This window comes from Coptis chinensis, chromosome 5 (genome assembly GCF_015680905.1).
Source record: "Coptis chinensis isolate HL-2020 chromosome 5, ASM1568090v1, whole genome shotgun sequence".
NCBI lineage: Eukaryota > Viridiplantae > Streptophyta > Magnoliopsida > Ranunculales > Ranunculaceae > Coptis > Coptis chinensis.
The window spans coordinates 6,005,909-6,027,086 of NC_141460.1; the positions used below are offsets into that span (position 1 = coordinate 6,005,909).

The 21,178-nt window shown below is 34.9% G+C and overlaps 1 protein-coding gene across 1 annotated transcript; it reads left to right on the forward strand.

Moving 5' to 3' along the window:
• The first annotated feature begins 9,792 nt into the window (after positions 1-9,792).
• On the forward strand, positions 9,793-12,517 carry LOC147496410 (zinc finger BED domain-containing protein RICESLEEPER 3-like). Its single transcript, XM_086562458.1, has 3 exons — positions 9,793-11,914; positions 12,012-12,092; positions 12,211-12,517. Exons 1-2 carry the CDS (start codon positions 10,867-10,869, stop codon positions 12,056-12,058), a joined length of 1,095 nt encoding a protein of 364 aa, XP_086418584.1. The 5' UTR covers positions 9,793-10,866; the 3' UTR covers positions 12,059-12,092; positions 12,211-12,517.
• The last annotated feature ends 8,661 nt before the right edge of the window (positions 12,518-21,178 follow it).

Here is a 21,178-nt window from a genome sequence, read left to right on the forward strand (position 1 = left end):
CTGCAAAGTACAATTATTGATTGTAATATAATCTTACAATAACTCAGAATAACTTACTGGACATTGGTCGCTGAATCAACTTTAGAATTTGCATACGTAAACGCCCAAAACACAATTTCAAGCGAATTGGTAACCTGAAAACCAAATCCCTAAATCTTTTAGTACACTGAAAACCAAAATAAAAGTTGACTTTTTAATCTTTGAGGAAGAGAATTTGCATGTGTAGTGTATTATTAGCACTAAGTACAGGGAAAGAGAGTATGTACTTGGGTCTCTGACCTTTAGATAGGAGCAACTTGACCAACCACGATGTTTGATACCCTCCACCTCCTGTCACGCGCATACTCTTTCCTTTTCCATCATTATCTATTAATGACGCCAATCATTCAACTCACCTTTATGTTCAGTAGGGATATTCTCCAAAGCTTCTAATCTAGGTTCTTATAGTCATCAAGATTGTTTCCTTGCAAGTAAATTACAAAACTCAAAATCTCATTGAAAATTTAGAAAGCATGATTTGCAAGAAAAAAACAATACCAGCAACAATATCCTTGTCCTGCAATAAGGATCCAAGTGTTTTTTTTTTATCATAATTGTGATAAATGGGTGTATATTTTCATAACGATTAAAAAGAAGACATAACACATATGCATTGTCTATTACATTGTCTAGCTAGTGAACTTGCCACTGACTTTCCTTCATCATAGGGCATGATATGCATTGTCTATTACATTGTCTATGTACCAAGTTCTATTTATTTTTTAACCATTTAAGAAAACAAAATGCATTCGATCAATGGGTAAAAGAAAATTGACTCTCAAAATGAAATCTTATCAAAACTCACCAATGACCTAATTGAGATGCAATCAGGTATGTACGTGAGTTAATCTATGAACCCTTTTCAATTTTACAAACAAATCATGATGAACAAAGATGAGTCCAAGTAAGGAACAAACATTAACACTTCACGTCTATGACACACTTTCATTTTGCTAGTATAGATACACATATTAACAAATTATAGTGGCTGAACATGAACTAACCCTCTTGTCTATATATTTGTGTAAATGGACTCTGGTCGTTTATTTTCAATTCTATCCACTTTATGTACTTGTGTAAAGGGATTGAAGTAAGACAGAAATGCCAATATGAAAATAATAATTAATTCGACATTACAACATATCTATCTCTTTAGCTACACTGATACATACCATGCATAGTTCCAACTCAGAGAATCCAGCTATGATGAAATCACTATTGCTTAATGATTAGTACTCACACCACAAATGAAAGCTGTAAAGTTTAGAATTTATGACTATTTAGTACCACGAACTTTCGCTTTTTTTCTAAAATGGTACCCGAACTTTGTTTCTCGCCTATTCGTACCTCGAAGTTTCAATTTGTTTTAATTTAGTACCTCAGTTAATTTTCTGTTCAATTCCGTCCAATTTCACTAACAGCGTTAGCACTATTCACACAGCACTATTCATGTGAACAGTTTTTTTCAAAAAAATCAAATTATGAAAAAATGAAAACCACTATTTATGTGAATAGTGTTTTTTTTTAAAATCTTTAATTAAACTTAAAAATTAATTTTAAAGATTGATTTTTTTTAAAATCACTATTCATGTGAATAGTGAAAAATTGTTCACGTGAATAGTGTTTTTCATTATTTTCCATTAAAGAATTAATTTTTAAGTTTGATTAAAGATTTTTTTTTAAAAAATCACTATTCATGCGAACAATGATTTTTTTTGTTTTTTTTAATAATCTTTAATCAATCTTAAAAATTAATTTTTAAGTTTGATTAAAGATTATTTTTTTTTAAAATCACTATTCACATGAATAGTAAAAAATACTGTTCATGTGAATAGTGTTTTTTTTAAAAATTATTTTTTAAGATTGATTAAAAAATCACTGTTCACATAAATAGTGTTTTTCATTATTTTCCATTAAAGAATTAATTTTTAAGTTTGATTAAAGATTATTTTTTCTTAAAAAATCACTATTCACGTGAATAGTGATAAACATTGTTCATGTGAACAGTAATTTTTTTAAAAATAATCTTTAATCAATCTTAAAAATTAATTTTTAAGTTGATTAAAGATTTTTTTTTAAAAAAAATCACTATCACTATTCACGTGAATAGTGGAAAACATTGTTTCACGTGAATAGTGTTTTTATTATTTTTCATTAAAGAATTAATTTTTAAGTTTGATTAAAGATTTTTTTTAAAAAATCACTGTTCACGTGAACAATGTTTTTCACTATTCACATGAATAGTGATTTAAAAAAAATCTTTAAAAATTGATTAAAGATTTTTTTTAAAAAAAACACTATTCACGTGAATAGCGAAAAATAATGTTCATGTGAATAGTGCTGTGTGAATAGTTCTAACGCCGTTAGTGAAATTGGACGGAAAATTAACTGAGGTACTAAATTGAAACTTCGTGATACGAATAGGCGAGAAACAAAGTTTGGGTACTATTTAGGAAAAAAACAAAAGTTCGTGGTACTAAATAGTCATTAACTCTAAAGTTTAAGTATCTATGGTGCAACCACATTATGATTATAGTAACTATAACATCAAGAACCTAGAAATTAAAAGAAAAAAAAAGGGTGATTTAGCTTTTGGGCCCAATTATATTTGGATAATTTGTGTTTGGTCACCAATTAATCGTTTATTAGACATTGGGCCAAAATTGACGGTGATCCGTCCATACTTTTTGAAATGGCTAATTTAGCCCTTACACGTGTACTGCACGTGATTAAAATGAACGGGCAGAGATCAATATTATTTTGAGATCAACGGCCAACACGACTTTATATCCCGACCGTATAGTTGTAACACGTGTCGTAATCTCTCACTAACTATCTATTAGCGGGAAAAACACTCAGTTTACCGCTCTCTCACCCTAACATCTTTCATTTTCAGACAACACTCTCTCATTATTATCTTCAGACAACACTCTCTCATCATCTTCAGACAACACTCTCTCAACTCACTTTCTTCATATTTTCTTAAAGTAACACATTTTGGAGTATCAGTTCAAACCCTAGATTACTGGGTGGAAGTAAATGTGGTAGCTTTTAGCACTTTATGATATGATCTTTGGATTAAAGCTTAAGGAAAGTCAGTTTGTAAGTACAAACTTTTCACTTCATTGTTTAGTTTCGTTTGTTCAGTTGTTTTTTACAATTTGCATGTTTTGAATGTTTGTTTTTTTTAAATCTACGTGGTTGACCAAACCCTAATTTGCTATTAAAATAATTGGCCCAACATCTAGTTGTCTATTAAAAAATTGCCCTAATCCTAATTTTTTTAATAATAATGTGGTCCCAAACACTAATTTTGGAAACAAATAACTTGGTGTTTTTTACTAAAATTGGACACACTTTGAATTTGAATAATGTCAAATAGGTTCAAGTGAGACTCATCTGTATTGTATGTGTTGTAAAGTAACTTGTTGCTTATTGTCTCTCCTCGCAGACTTGTCTCTCTCATTCATATAGTTGAATATCAAATGGGCAAAAGTAAGGGCAAAGGGTGTTAGGAAGGGCAAGGGTCTATCACGAAGGAGGGGTGAGGATTATCCACCCCATTTAATGGGCGTTTGTAGATTTGGGTATAACAATTACCCTAATGATGAGGTTATGCTTGCCAGAGCTTATGTTGATGAGCATGGTGATAATGTTTCTCGTCAGGAAGTCCATGAGCATCTTTCTGAATATAGGGACAAGAAAGAAGCACAAAGGGTGGCTGTAGGACTACCTCCATATTCATCAGATGAGGAGGATTATCTTGAGGACTGTTTTAGGAAGGGTAAGTGTAAGGGTAAGGCTAAAGGTGAGGGAAGTTCAAGTCAAACACATCTTGGACAAGGAAATCAAGCACAACCTAAGATGGTTGTGCAAGCTTTAATGTGTCCTGAAGAGTATCAAGCTCTACAGACTGCACTCAAGAATAAGAGGAAGAAGTGATGGTTTTAAAGCTTTATGTTATGACTGTTTCAATGTTATTAGGGACTCATGTTATTATGTTATGTTTGGTTGTTAAGTATGTGAGGATGCTACTGTGTTATGTTTAGGTTGCTATGTTTGGCTGTTAAACTTATGTTTATGTTTTTTATTAATGGTGTTATGGTTTTTATATGATGTTTCAATGTTTTGAAGTTTATGAAATGAAATGAAGTTATCATATGTTATATATCTTGATATCAGTTATTTACCCTTATTGTTATTCTATGGTTGTATCAGTTATGGGTACTTTGAGAGGTGATAGGATATTTAGGTTGCACTATGATGGTTTTTGGATGCCTTTTGCACCTGGCAAGCTTAGTTACTCTTACTATAGGGGTGTGGGGAGTTGTAACTATGAGGTGAATGGTGATGAGATGTGTTACCTTGATTTGCTTAAGGAGATACATAAGAATTTTGGGGATGAGAAACCTGTCTCATGTGTCCAATTCATTGCTAAGGGACATTTTACTTATTTTAGTAATGATAATGATATGTTGAAGATGTGGGATTTGATTAAACCTGAAAGGAATGGCTTGTATCATTTATTTGTCACATTGGCCACTTTGAAAGAAACCCCAATCCGAAGTAAAGGCCCTCCCAAAATTGGGCCCAATCAACAACAACATAAAGCCAAACCCAGTTTGAATAAGCCCTTCAAGCCTCCAATATCCACAAACCAGTCTCCAATCCCAACCACATCAAAACCAACAAGCCCAATCAACCATGAAATAAGGAAATCACCTAGACTTACTGCATCAATCCCAACAACACCAAAAGCCAAAAAACAAAGGGTGGTTGAAGTCAGGAAATCACCTAGGCTTAACCATGTTCCTTCCAATACCCCAACAACACCAAAAGCTCCAAACCCAATCAATGTTCAGCTAAGAAAGTCACCAAGACTTCATCCTACACCAACAGTACCTATGAAAGCCAAGAAACTCTTGTTTGGGCATTTACCTGAAGTTGTCTCTAATGTTGAAGCTGAAGTTGTCTTTAATGTTGAAGCTGAAGTTAGAGTGGAACCTCAACTTACTGCAAAGGATGTGATTAAGGATTGGACAACTGCGATTGATAGTGGTGTGGCATTTGAGGACTTGGTTGACAATGAAGTTGAAGATGGTGGAGCTAGTGAGGATGATGAGGTTGATATGTTTATACAAGTGGGAGTTGAGTATGGTCCTAGTATTAGGCTGACTACTGGTTATATTAGTGAACCTTCATCTGATGAGGAAGATATTGATTTTATGCCTAACCCTAAAGACAAGGGTGACAATGATGATGAAGTACATGATTTGGTGGATGAGCAATTAGATTTGGATAGGGATAATATTGATGAGGATGATGACATCTCTTCTTTTGTGAAGTTACCAAAGAATTTGTATGCATCTGAAGAACAAGAAAGAGTAGAGGGAAATCTAAGCACAGAAACAAGATGGCAACTGCTGCCCAAAATGGAATGGAGAACATATAAAGAGTGTAGGGAGTTTATGAAAAACCTAGCAATATACCAAAAGTTTAGTTATGAGCAAGTGAGAAATAATAAGAGCATGATCCAGTTGAAGTGTAAGGATAAAGAATGTGGTTGGAGGGCATACTGTACTGTTATGAGTGACAAACACACTTTCAAGTTGAGGAACTTTGTGGAGACTCACACTTGTGAGGCTGATGAAAAAAACAGAAATGCACAAACAAAAGCACCATAGGTAGCTGATAAGTTGGAAGGTTTTCTAAGATCTCATCCACAGATGAGGCCCAAAGACCTAATGTTGGAAGTGCTTAATCTAACCAATTTGGGGTACAACTTTCTTATTGGACTGCTTGGAAGGCTAAAGTTAGAGTGCTTGAGAGGATCAATGGTAACTATGAAGCTAGTTACCACAAGATAGCAGAACTCATAGCACAAATACTTAAAAGGAATGAAGGATCATTTTCAAAATGGTATAGGGATCAAGATGGTGAGTTTGTTGGTTTTTTCCTGGCCTATAAAGCATCACTTGATGGATTTGTTCAAGGATGTAGGCCAGTTGTTGGTCTGGATGGATGCTTTTTGAAAGGTAAATATGGGGGTTGTGTATTGAGTGCCATTGGGTTAGATGCACAAAATGGGCTCTTTCCTCTTGGTATATATATATGCAGGGGGGAAGATAAAGATACATGGAATGAATTCTTGAAGAATCTAAAACCACACTTGAACAAACACCCTGAGACTCTTACATTCATATCGCATGCGGACAAAAAGGGACTCATAGATGCTGTTGATTCCAAATTTCCTTTTGCAAATCACAGGTACAACAAATTATGTTTTCTTATCCCAATTATTTTAGTTATTATATCATATTTCAGTTGCATTTGACAAGAAGACTGCTTTGTTTTATAGATTTTGTTTTAGGCACATGTATAAGAATTTTAAGAAAGATTTCAAAGGTGATTACTTGCAAAGTCTGAGTTGGGGTGCAACAAAGGCATATAAGGTACCTGATCATGACTTGTTTATGGATCAGTTGGAGGAGGATAACTTAGAGGCAAAAGAGTGGTTAGACAGAGAACCCAAAAGTTGCTGGGCTAGGGCACATTTTGATGTCACATCAAAATGTGATGCTATAACAAACAATTTCAGTGAGTCATTTAACAACTGGATCCTAAAAATTAGAGATAAACCTTTAATTCAGTTTGTGGACAAATATAGTCTGGCAGTTATGAGTTTGCTGCATCAAAGAAGAGAGATTTCATGTGAGATGCCAGATAATGAGTTGATTCCAGCTGTTACTAATGTCATTGCAAGACTTGAGAAGAAACACACTAGATATAAGGTTTCAGGAGTGTCACTCACTACCTATTGTGTCATCAACATCAAAAGTGAAAAAAAATTTGTAGTGGACTTGTCTAAACAAGAATGTCAGTGCATTGTTTGGCAAATGACTGGGCTTCCATGTGTGCATGCTATAGCTGTGATCAGACCATTGAGGCCAAGAAAAGAAAGTTGGGCAAGGTAAATTTTTACTATTAACCTTTAAATGATATGATATTGATATGCTAATGGATTCTAAACCCTAAGTATAACAATTGAAATTTGAATATAAACAGGTATTGTAGTCCATACTATCATGTCAATGCATTGAGCAACTTATCTTTGGTTTTATATTTCCATTTGATAATGAGGAAGATTGGGGCAAGGTAAATTGCTTTTGACTTGTGCATGTTGTTATATGAACTGGTTAGGTTACTTATAAGGGTTTGACTTGTGCATTATTTAATGTTAATGACAGGTTCAACCAGAAAACCATGTAAACCCTCCACCACTTGAGAGGCATCCAGGTAGGCCTAGAAAACGAGAGAATAAGAGCTGATGATGAAGAGAAGGCGACAAGTAACAGAAAGTGCAAGAAATGTCATGAGCCAGGGCAGAATAGGAGGACATGTCCACTAGGAAAGGGTGAAGGTAGGAAATCTAAAAAATCAAAGCAATCAGCTGAAACCAATGAAACCAATGAAAACAATGAAGCCAATGAAACCAATGAAGACAATGAAGCCAATGAAGTTGAGCCTCAAAATGTGGACAACAATGAAGGTGAACCTCAAGTGAATGATATCCCTATAACAACTAGAGGTGGTGGCAGAAGAGGTAGGGATCACAATGTCAATGTGCATGAAGTAGTGAATGAACCAGAAGTTCATGAAGTAGTGAATGATATCCCTAGAGCAACTAGAGGTGGTAGAGCTGGTGGTAGAGTTGGTGGTACAACTGGTGGTAGAGTTTGTGGTACAACGGTGGTGCAACCGGGTGGTGGTTTGGTGGTACAACCGGGTGGTAGAGTGGTACAACTGGTGGTAGAGTTGGTTGTACAACTGGTGGTAGAGTTGGTGGTACAACTGGTGGTACAGTTGGTGGTAGAGTTGGTGATACAGCTAGTGGTACAACTGGTGGTAGAGCTGAGAACCCAAGAAGATATAGTACAAGAAGTGTTGCAAGCAGAGGTGGTAGAGGCTTGGGCTGGTGGTTAGGTGAAGATTCACAACCACCCTCCACACCAGGACAATCAACACCTTGCCCTGTGTTCAGTGAGTCTCTTACTCAATCCCAACCCAATTAGTGGATGTCTTGCTTCATTGAGATACTCTGTTTATTAGGCAATGACATGTTTTTGGTTTGTCATTTTATTTTGATGGTGGAGATATACTGACTAACTGTTGAATTTGTTGTTGATGGCAATGTTGAAGCATTTTGGTGGTATTTTGTTGGTTGTTTACAAACTTACGCATCTTTGTCTCTGTTTGAATGAATGAATGAAGACTTATCATACTTTTTGAAGTTTTATAATAACTGTTATTGGTAGAATATTATGTTTATTCATATAGAGTACTTAGGGGTGTCTCTTTTTGCCGAATTTCCGATTTTTCCGAAATCCGACCCGAAATTGGTCTGGCTCTGGGTGTAGTTTTCATAGGCCGATTTTCCGATTTCCGAAAATTCCGAAAAAAAATCGGATCGGATTCGGATATAACTCTAAAAACCGATCCGATCCGATATCCGATCCGAAATTTCCGATATATAGCCGATCCGAAATTTCCGAAATTATTGCCAATTTATTCCGAAAATATCACTATCCACTTGATTAGATTTGGTCAATCTCGACCGTTCATTCATTTTCTAAAACAAAACATAACAAAACAAAAACATAACCTGATAAGTGATAACCCTAGCCGCTACTTCCCCATTCTTCCCCACTCACCACTCCTCTCCCTCACCAAGTCAGAATCTGATTTCTAATTATCAAGAATAGATTTGTTGCATGTTAGAAAGAGATTATGATCAAGTAATGTGTTTTTCTATATCTTGTAACATATTTAATGTCCTTTATCGAAAAAAAAAAATAACTTTTCTAATGATTTTCCCATTTTGATCTTTTTGGGCAGTGATATTATTGTCCATTTGTTGTTGATGAGTTGATTTCGTTCTCTTTCTCGAGTTTCGGACTTTCAGTATTCATTACAAAAGGTATTTTCGTTTATTTCTTTGTTTATTTGTTACAAATAAACAAATAAAGGTCTTTGTTTATTCATTACAAAAGGTCTTTGTTTATTTGTAATTCCGTAACTGATGACTTTGAATAAAACAAGGTTCTCTCGTTCTTTTCAGTTCTTCAGTAAAGTAAGCTTGTTTATTTATTCTAAAGCTTTATTTTTTAAAATGTTAGAAGTCAGAACTACTTTTTAGTTTGTTTGTACCTGAATCATAAATAATCAAAACTAGTTTTTCTTAACAAGCTAATAATCAAAACTAGTTTTTCATTACCACCGTAAGCACAGCCATTGCTATGATTCAAAAGGAAGCTAGAACAGGCCAACTTGTGTATGGAACAGCTATATATAGAGTTCACAATGTAGTCGGAAGTAGGATGTGGTGTCTGAGTTGAAGAATGAATCTAAATCTTAGTACTTTTTTTGCATGGAATTATATATCTGTTCGAATTATAGATACCCTTGGCATCCTATATACATCAGAATTATGATCCTAGCTGAGATAATTTTCAGTTTGTTTGTATAGCTCTAGTTTCTAGCTATTGTGAGGTCATGGGCCATGAGATGGACTCAACTCACCAACCAACCAAAAGAATTCGATTTTAACTATAATTATTAGTTCTATATAGTTCGAATAAGTACAATGATGTATCTTATGTTAGTTCGACAATGATGTTCGGTGTTTGTTATAGAAGACATTAAATAAATTAAATGTTTAATTGTTTAATTGTTTGAAATAATATATGTTTGTGCAGGTTTATATGTCAGCCATGGGTGAGAACAATACTCCCGTAGCTAGTAGTGATGAAGTTATAAGTCAGAAGAAGCAAAACTCAGATCCAGTAGCTAGTATTCATAGTAGTGGAGTTATAAGTCAGAAGAAGCAGAAGACAGGTCCAAAGTCTGGGTTAGTTGGACACCATGGACCTTCTGCTGTATGGAATCACTTTGCTAAGCAGCTATCAGAGGGAACCAACAAATATAGTGGCACAGGTATGTGCAACTATTGTCATAAACCAGTTACTGCACCTTCATCTCATGGAACCAACAAATTATGGAATCATCTTAAGAAATGTAGAGAGTTTCCTGGTTATGAAGGAGACAAAACTCAAACAACACTTGCTTTTAAACAAGGTCAGCCTTCTAATTGGAGGTTTGACCAAGAAAAGTGTCGCAAAGCCCTTGCAGTAATGGTAATTGTCGATGAACTCCCGTTTAGTTTTGTAGAAAATGAAGGGTTTAGGTTGTTTTGTGAAGAAGCTCAGCCTAAGTTTCATGTGGTTGGTAGAACAACCATAACTAAGGATTGCTTAAAGTTGTTTTATGAAGAAGGAATCAAGTTGAAAGAGTGTATGAAGTTGGTGCCTTCTAGGGTATGCATTACAACAGATTTGTGGACTTCAATCCAAAATCTGGGGTATATGGTCTTAACCCCTCACTTTATCGACAAGGAGTGGAAGCTTCACAAAAGGATTATCAATTTCCGAGTGCTTCCACACCCACACACTGGTGAAGCCATTGCCAAGGCTATAGATGGGTGTCTATTAGAGTGGGGTATAAAAAATTTAATGACCATCACACTTGATAATGCTAAAAATAATGATTCATGTGTTGAGGACTTGAAAAGAAGATTGAACAGAGAAATGGGTTCTTTGCTTGGTGGTGAGTTCTTTTCATGTGAGATGTTTTGCGCATGTTATTAATCTTGTTGTTGGTGATGGAATTGCGGAGGTTCAAGATACAATCATACGCCTTCGTCGAAGTGTCAAGTATGTGAGGAGTAGTCCTTCATGCTTGCAAGTGTTTAAACAGTGTTGTGTGGAGGAGATGGTTGCTTCTAAAAAGTCATTGTGTTTAGATGTCAAAACAAGATGGAATTCAACCTATTTAATGATAAATGCCGCAATGGATTTTGAGAAGGTCTTCGATAAGTATGATGAGTGTGATCCAAATTATAGGTTTGATTGTAATGTAAATAAGCAGGGTGTAATGGGGGATATTGATTGGATGAAACTAAAGGCTTTGCATGCTTTCTTAGAAGAATTTTATGATCTAACAAAACGTATTTCCGGTTCCAAATATATTACTTCTAATACGTATTTTGATGAGTTAACACAAGTTAAAGATCTGATCATGGATCATTTAGCTAGTGATGATGTGTTTTTTTGTGATATGGCTAGGAAAATGAATTTAAAGTTTGATAAGTATTGCAAGTTTGAAACTCTAAATCAGATTTTGATTGTTGCAATAGTTTTGGATCCACGGTATAAAATGCAATATGTGGAGTTTTGGTATGACACTTATTTAGTAAGAATTGGTCATGATGATGATGATGCAAGGAAGAAATTGGTGGAGACATTCCGTGATGAGTTAAAATCTTTGATGACTCGTCTTTATAACCATTATAAACTAGAATATGTTTCAAATGAAGAAATTGAATCATCTAGCATTTTAAATGATGAGGGGAGTAATCTGATTGGGAAGGTGAATAAGCGTCTCTTGTCTAAAGATGTGTTTAAGGGCCATTTGAAGAAGAAGGATGCTAATATAGGTTTAAATGATTTGGATAAGTTCTTGGATGATAGTGTTGTAGAAGGGGATGAAAATGTTTTTAATGTATTAGCTTGGTGGAAAGAGATGGTTCCAACTTATCATACACTTGCTATGTTGGCACGTGATATTTTAACCATTCCTATAACATCGGTTGCTTCCGAATGTGCTTTTAGCACTGCCGGCCGAATTCTAGATCCATTTCGAAGCTCTTTGACTCCAAAAGTTGTGGAAAGTTTGGTGTGTGCTCAAGATTGGCTAAGAACCTCATTGTCATCAATTGAGGTTGAAGAAAATCTTGCTGCACTTGAACAAATTGAGGAAGGTATATTGTGCTCAACCTGATTTCGGTTTTTGTTCTTGTTCTATTATTGTTTACTAAAACTTATTATGTGTTTTGCTTTGTTATTAACTCATTATAGTTGTTTTGCATGAATTGGGATCTTTGTTAATTGGATCAACTACTTGATTATATTTTGGAAGGGGCGATCATCATCTTAATTGTAAGTTTTATAACTCATTTATTTAATCTCTATATTTACTTTGTATAGTTTTTTATTTTAAGTTCAACATCCAGATTTGTTTGGTTTGTAGATTCTTATACAAATTTTGTGTGTTCAGGACTTCAAGTGTTACACTAATAGGAGTAATAGCTATGGAGGTCATTGGTGTTGCACAGCTGCTGGATGCTTTTGATAAATAGGAAGAGTAAATGAATTGGAGTATCATACATTGGCTAATGAAACATTGTAATTTTGTGATGGTTTCTTAGACGTTGCATTGGCTGAATAGGTTTTAAATTTTTGTACAATATCATACTGCCATAGTAGATATTAAACTGATCCAAAATTGTTCAGGTGGATTTTGATATTGCTTTTGGATTTTTGGTATTTTGAAGTTATGTAAAGGCATGGGTTTTTTCTCTAAATGGTTAACTTCAACTTTACGTGTAGCTCAAGGTCTCTTATTATGAATTCTGCACAGGACCCTTTATAGTTTATACTATATGCCCCTTTGTGTTTTTTCCCTTGTTATGAATTCTACACAGGACCCTTTATACTATATATGCCCCTTTGTGTTTTTTTCTCTTATTATGAATTCAGAATTCTACACAGGATTGAGCCACAGATGACTCTCACGAAGACTTTATTATATGTCCCAAAAACGAATAGCACCATCACACCCACCACGTCTGTCATAACAAGATTAACAACAATGATTTGAAAATTTATCAAGTATTCCGAAATTTCCGAGTTATTCCGAAATTTCCGAAAGTTCCGAAATTGGAAATATATTTTGAATCCGAAAAAAAATTGGATCGGATTTGGCTAGTATATTAGGTTCTGAAAAATATTCGGAAAAATTCCGAAGGAGGTTAATCCGATCCGAAGTCACCCCTAAGAGTACTGATTACATCCTCTCAGTCTCTCACACTCTCTCACAGTACTCACACACAGTCAGTCACACCATCTGCACTAGTAAGTAGATGACATTGTTCACATAGGAGACAACCCCTGCAGATAGGAGATTCTTCCTTGCATAGTTGACAGACTTGTGTAATCACCTCTTTGTTTGAGTAAATCTCCTGCACAACACTACAACCATTCCTTGAGCACCTAAGAAACTTTTTCTCTAGGGTTCTAGTCTCATTGTACTCTATAACCACACGCATAAAACCACAACAATATGCTTTAGGACAGTGAAAACCTATGTAAGAGCATGTTGAAGCATAATGTCCTTTTTCCTTACAAAACTGGCAGACCTGCAAAAAAAAAACTAGATGCTTATATTAGTGGTTAGTGCCAAATTTATCTACCATATTAGGATTAGTCCTAATAAATATAGTTTATTTTGCGTTTGGGCCAACGAACTGCCATTATAAAAGTTAAAGCTCTAACATGTCAAGAGGTGTGAAACATACCTTTGGAGAAGAGACAAAAACAATTTCACAACTTCCACCCATTGTTCGTTGTCAAAATTGAAAAAGTTGTAAATTGGACAACTGCTAATGGAGGCTCTCATGGTGGGACTTCCTCACAATATATAGAGTGAAGATGAGTGAAGAAACCGACTTCTAACGGCTATTTAATTGGGACCGTTAGATTATATCTCAGATCTTATCGTTATTTTGATGATATTTGAAAAGTCTCAAGATAAACACGTGCAAGGGTGTTTTAGGCATTACAGAAAAGTTGTTTTTGGGCCCAACAGTCAAGTCACGGAAAACACAGAATCATAGACGGATCACCGTCAATTTTAGCCCAATGTCTAATAAACGATCAATTGGTGACCAAACGCAAATTATCCAATTATAATTGGGCCCAAAAGCTAAATAACCCGAAAAAAATTTATACCAGATTAGAGTGAAATGCATAGGAGCAATGCTTGCAAACCTATATACAAACAACTACCATAGCAAGAGTTGCAAACCTGCATATATTAATAGTTGTTTCATATAAAAATTACAAATGAGTAAATGCTGATGAAAAAGAAGATGAGAAACCAAACTGATAGTGAGACAAAAGAAAAATTGTCCTTACTTGTGATGACTGTGATGTCAATGCTTTGTCTCGTATGTCTCTGATTGATTTTGCTACTACTTTGAATCCTGATTTATTTGACAGATCAATAGGAATTTTGTATAAATTAAATCCTGGAGGATCAATTAGAAAACAGACCATTTAATTTGAATCTAACTTATACTAAACCCATCCTAAGAACGGAAGTCCCAATTATGCTAAACCGTTTTTTATGTAACGTTTTTTTTAACTGGTTCAAATTTTGTTGACAACATCTTGTATAGATGAAAAAAATACTTGAAAATAGTCTGTCATGAACAAATTAAGAAAATATGTATAATCACGCAACAAATTAGCTGAAAATATGGACAAAAACGAAAGTAGTACCATATTAGGTGTATGTGCGTGAGTTAAACAACATATATGTTCATACAATCTCACTACTCTGACCTCAATTCCTATTTTATTGACTACCTTAAACATTGCAGCACCTCCAAAAGAGCTGACGTAAAAATGCAAAGGTGGAAGATATATATTGTTTAATTTCAAGTATAGTCAATCTTCATAAGTCATAATTAAAAAGCATAGGTCTTGCGTCCTTTTGCAAATTGCTCCTCTATTTACCAATATATTTTTAGCTGTTGGAAAATGAATGTTACATCCTACTTCTTCACATCCATTAATGAAATCCCAAGCCTAAGAAGTAAGAACTCTCTCATAATATATTAAATCGATTAGTGTGGTAAACTTTTATTTCATGCAACTACCTGCATTTGGAACTCCACTGTCATATAACAAATATCGTCGAAACCTCAAAAAAAAAGTTTCTATTCATTAATGGCTACGTTTAAATTTGAGAACAGAGACAACATTATTTTCTAATTGACAATTTTATCCTAAATCCTGTTATCAATTATGTTTTGCTTCAATATAATCAGTGCAACTAATTAATAGAACTGGCCTATGAAACAAATGCAAAACAAAAGTGGAAATGAGTGTATTCATTTACCACTCAAACAACTTGAGTTATCCAAAACGAACAATTTAACTGTAAATCCAATATGATATTGTTTAAAGTTCTTTATTTGAGAGCATTCTGTTTTTTGATACATTAGACAATATATGGGATTTACGGTAGTAAGCTACCTTATCGTTAACACTAAGCTATATTAACGTTAAAAGAAGAGAATGATGTGGATGATACCTTTAGTTGTACATTGAAGCAACGCAAATTCCCATTGCAATTCCTAAAAACTCAATATCATAAAGATCCAAAATATCAAAAAACACACAACTTGGCTCTAAAAATTGCAAAGAAATCCTCAAATCACACTCTTAGAGAACTCAAAACCCCGTGAAAATATTTCAGAGAACAATAAAAAAATCCCGAAACAAATATATTAAAAGATGAGAAGATAAGAAATAGCCCAAGGTTGCTGAACGAACCTTTGAACTAAATGTGAGACTTCGAAAAATAAGAATTGCTGATGAAGAGGATGGGGGAGTCAACAAAAAGAAGAAACATGATTTTAGGTAATTTATCTCACCCCACCAAACCAAAGGTGCATACCAACTTCATTTTGCATCAAAACATAAATTAAGGCAAAATCAACAATCAACATACAAATTTGTAACATTGCTCATACCTACAAAGATGATCTTAAGTAAATGTGTGTCTTTCGCTACCAACGTCTTTGACTTCCATTGTATTGTAATGACAACCATCTGTTGCTATCTACCGAATGAAAAATGAAAAGCCAATCTCTTGAACATTTATTTGCAAATGGCTAAACTTGGTTTTTTATATATTTTTCTCGTTATAAAATGGTTTGGATATATAACACAGTTGAGGTACCAATATTACATCTTGATCACTAAAAAAGTTCCAACTAATCTTAACCAATATAAGGTAAACCACAAAAAACTGATAAAGTACCTCAACTGTTGTTTCAATCAATTGGATCCCAAACGTCCTGTTGAACAGCCGAGAGAAGTTGTTACACAGGTGATGTCAAATAATCAATCAAGTCCATGTCGTACATGTGAAGCACCTATTCCTCACAAATCATTGGTAAAAGAATGCAGAAGTTTAAAAAATAACAACTTAGTAGAATAAAAACCAAATCCAAACTCAATATATGTTTTGTAGCATCGATGGGCAACTAATTAGTACTCAAACAGACAATAGTATGATCAAAATCTTTTGGTCAAGATACTAACCACACGATTATCTATGGGTTTTTGCCTTTATGGTATGATTACACAAAATTTAAAACTCCGGCGCAACTATTAACCGTCAAACTAATTTATTAGTAATTAGATTTTAGAACTTCAAATTTTCAAACACAAAGTCAAATAAAGAATCAAACATGTAGCAAATCAATTGGGTGCAACAAAATAATTTAGAACTCTAAAGTTAAGTGAAGGAATACAAAACCAAGAAATTCTAATATAAAAAACATACCCAATTGAGATTGAGGTTTTAAATACCCGTATATGGGGAAGAGCTTATAACAGAAGGCTTCAAGCTGGGCTGGGATCATGAAAGTTGATCAGACTAACGAAAAGAAGCACAGCTGAAGGTAGAGTATGATCGAGGTTCTTTCCGCTGCTAGAATGCAAGTAATGAGAAACCCTGTCCTTCTCTTGTCTCAAACACATTTGAATCTTCAACATGTACTCAGTACTCTGCACAGGAATCTTCTTCAATCCACTTAGTGCCTTTCCCATCATAATTAGTAGAAGTATTAGCAAGAAAGGTTGCTTCAAAGTCGTTTGCATAGCAATATATCCATTAGCCCCATCCCAAGTTCAATGAAGATATCCAAAACGTTCTTCAATAATGCAACATGTGTTCACTGTGTGTTTCTGGGATATATGGCAAAACCTTCGCAGTGATATATTCAATGAAGGCTTTTCTGTATTGGTCGTAGTGATCTTCAAACTAATCATTAGGATTTGTATGAAAATTTACAGCATCACAAAAAACAAATACTTCTACTCACAATCCAGGTTATAAAAACCGATTTTCTCCAATATCCCATCTTTGCGACGCTGAAAAAAACTTCGAGTGACGGTGAGCATGTGTCTTTGGTTTTACCGACCCGGGAGTTGTAGATCGAAAAAAAAAAGTTGTTAGCACTCCAGTGGTGCATTGGATGTTTTGTTGTACAATGTTACTCAGTGCCCACTGAGGAAGACATGCATTTCTTATCCGAAATAATATTGCTGAAGACCCAAAAATAGATACTTGGGCACTTGGCAATCAGTTACTTTCACCGGTTCTCGAACCGTGGGTGGTGCGATTGATTCCTCCCACTTTTTCCATTCGCGTATCTATATATAATGAAGATTGCTATGAGTTTTTGACTGGCTTGACGCTGTGGGTCAATGATGGATATATAACATATCTATGATAGGTACTGCAAAGACACTACATTACCTTCAACCCTCCAAGAACCATCATTGTCGCGCAAAATATCACATGGACAACTGCCAACACGAAGATGAAAATGTGTAGCTGATGCAGTGCTTCAAGCGATAGCAATTGAATAGATCCCTGGAAGATTAATGTAGTACCTTCTTTGCACAGTACTCGGGACCAGTACCCGAATATAAAAGTCGCAGCCCATTCCATAAGGTGTAGTGCTTTAGTATATGTTAAAAAATATATAGTAAATTTCGAGAGAGAAAGGAACAGCAAATCTTTTTTATGTTGCTGAACATGAAGAAGTGCTTGATTACAATTAATACACGTATTTTAGTAAAGATGATATTACATACTTTTCCGAGGTGATGAAGCAAGCCGCTGAAGACCAAAAGATATGAAAACTCCAAAGAACTATCCATGTAAGAGTGTATACCAAAGATTGTGCATCTTCGCCATTTGAAATCGATCTTTGTAAAGCGGCTAGTAGGTTGCAAATGCTACCAGGAGATGATAAAAGGGCCGGAACTTGACTTGAGCTTTTCCATAATCTAAAACTTGAAGCAAATAGTGCAAATCTTGAAACTAAGAAACAGAACTCCCTTCAAGATATTTACCTGAGGATGAACGCCAAATTCTCTTCTGTACCAATTCCTTTTCTTTTTTATATTACTTTTCAACAAAAACAGCAAAAGTTGGACACGCCTGGAAGCTCTATTGCCATATTTTTATATATAGCCCACCTTTAAGCGACTCAGAGAAGAATCCTCTTTCTTTTCATCCTCACTTGGGTGGTCTGCTAGATCATCTTCTTGTACTTGATGATTATGTTGTTCCACATCATATTGCAATTCTACATCTATGACAGTGTTGTCTTCAATGTCAAGTATAGGAGTTTCCAAGGGTTCACCTTGTTCAAGGGTACCGAGCGATTGAAAAGAAAGGGCTTTGTGGGTTTTTTTATATATTTAAAGAAAGGGCTTTGTTCATAATTACAAAGGATGCAATTTGTTGGTTTAGGTTTTTTTGGTTATTTTGTTTTGCTTTTTTTTATTATTATTTGTTTATAAAATTAGAATTTGAGGAGGTCATAATAATACAAGAATAGATTAGGGAGATTTAAACAAATTTGGGGAGGTATCACTAATTATTATTACATCCGATTTTGTAGGAGCCAATCATATTGCTCGGGGTACAAAATAGAGCGATATGGTGAGGAGAGAGAATATACTCGAGCTTTATATATATATATATATTATTAGGAGATTTAAACAAATTTGAGGAGATATCACTAATTATTATTACATCCAATTTTGTAGGAGCCAATTATATTGCTCGGGGTGCAAAATAGAGCGATATGGTGAGGAGAGAGAATATGCTCAAGCTTTATATATATATTAGGAATTTATTAGCAGATTCCTTGTTATACACGTCTTCTATCGGTTCATATAAAGAAACTTACAACTCCTCAAACTCTTACTGGTTTTCACGTCTCATTACATGTACCTTCCGACTTCCGCATCAAAGATTTCTCCTCGTAACAGTAAGCCCTAATTTTCTTCTTTTCTATTTAATTTGATCTAATTAATCTGTTTATAGTTTTTTCAATATTATTCTTTCTCTACTATTATTGCTTTCTTGTCCTGTTTAAATCAAGAAGTAAGAGCATTCCCAATGCAGGTGAAAATGGGGGGTTTGTGAAAATAGTCACCTCTATTTTGTGGAAAATCAGTGCCCAATGCAAAGGTGAATAACTAGTGACTATTTTGCCAAGTTGAAACCAAGGTGAAACCTTCAACCGAGATAGTGACTGACTTGATATCTTCGGACGGGATGTTGGATTCCGTCTAGATTACAAAACTCAACAGACGAAATCCAACATCCCGTCTCTTTTTTTTTTTTTCTAGACAGAATCTAACATCCCGTCCGGAGTCCTAACGGCTAGTCCGGTCAGTTATAATTCCACATCCTCTCTACGTTTCAGACAGCGACCATCCACCTGATACGTAAAAAACTATCAGCGTATCTAAATAATACCGCCCAGCAACAAAGTAGAAGAGGAAGCCACGTACATATTCTTGGATCGACTTCTCACCAATATGATAGTCTTTCGGCTTCTCCTTTAGCCTATTCAAGTATCTCGAAATAAACCAACTCATATTTATAGCTCATCCCTTAAACTACTCAGCCGATAATCTCAAGAACCCGTCTTTCTCATCATCTTCTACCAAATCAAAATCTTCAAAGAAACTCATTGCCGTAATAAAAACCTCCAAATTTTCATCAAAAGAAACGACATCTCCATAACCAATTGGGATACCCGTGAGCATTGTGAAATCAAGAAGGGTAATCCCAAACTCACCCCATGGGAAATGGAATGTGTGGGTAGATTTCCACCACCGCTCAACTATCCCAAACAACAATGCTTGATCATTTTGTCCCAAATTTGAATTCAAAAAGTTCCCAAATGGTATAGCGGCTATAATGTTGGTAACCGTGACAAAATTAGGATCCGTTTTTTATTTCAAACAACGCCACCATGACACAGCATTTGAAAGTGCACAACGCACTTTCCATAAGTGTACTTCCTATATTCATATTACACGCAATACAACAAACTATTCAATATGATATAATTTCAACTCAATTTTTTTAACACAATGCAATGCAACAAATTCAAACTAATTACACAACAACAAACTTGATATAAACTAACATAAAAAATAATAATTAACATTAAAAAAAAAAAAAAAAAAAAAACTTACTTGAGACTCCGCCGCTCGATTTGCTACGTGTTGGACCGATGTTGACGCTAATGGTGGGTGTTCCTCGATTTCACAACGCGGTGGAAAATTAAACCCAAGTTCAATTTCGTCCTCCTCGCCCACATTTTGCGTTCTTGACGACGATCATTTTTGTCCCTTTTTTTGGATATTTTATAACTTCCAAACCATGTACTACGCTCTTCATGTGGTGAGGTTGGTGGGGAATCATTGGGGGGTGGAGAAGTTATTAGGAATTGAAGAAATTGAAAAAAAAATTGGTGATGGCGGCAAGAAAATCGGAATGGAGGCGCTGGAAGAAAGTGAAAATGGGCTTGTTTCGCGTTATGATATTTGACTTACCAGACGGGATGTTACATTCCGTCTCATTATAAAATACCAGACGGGATGTTACATTCCGTCTCGATCAAAAAGCCTCCAGACGGAATCCAACATCCCGTCCGAGATTTTTTTTTCACCTTTGCATTGCGTAGCTTCACCTTGCTTTTCACCAAAACGGTGAAAAAAAGGGGAAAAACTGCCTAGGTAGAGGTGATAAGAGGGGGGGAAGGGGAAATCCACTCACATTGGGAATGCCCTAACATAACTAGGGACTTTTAAACTTTGGTCCCCACTTTTGTTCTCATGTAGTTGTGGTCCATGGTTAAATATGTCCAAAATATAAATTCTGTGATCTTAGCAATTATAGGCCCTACATCTCTTTTCCTGGAACCTGATAGTTAACTGATTTGATGATAGAGCTAGATACCTATTTGTTTTTCCAGTACTTCCACCACCATTATGTTCTAAAGACACTTGTTATTTCCATATATTATTTTAATTTTAGTTGATGGATTTTATTAGCAAGCAATAAAGATGAG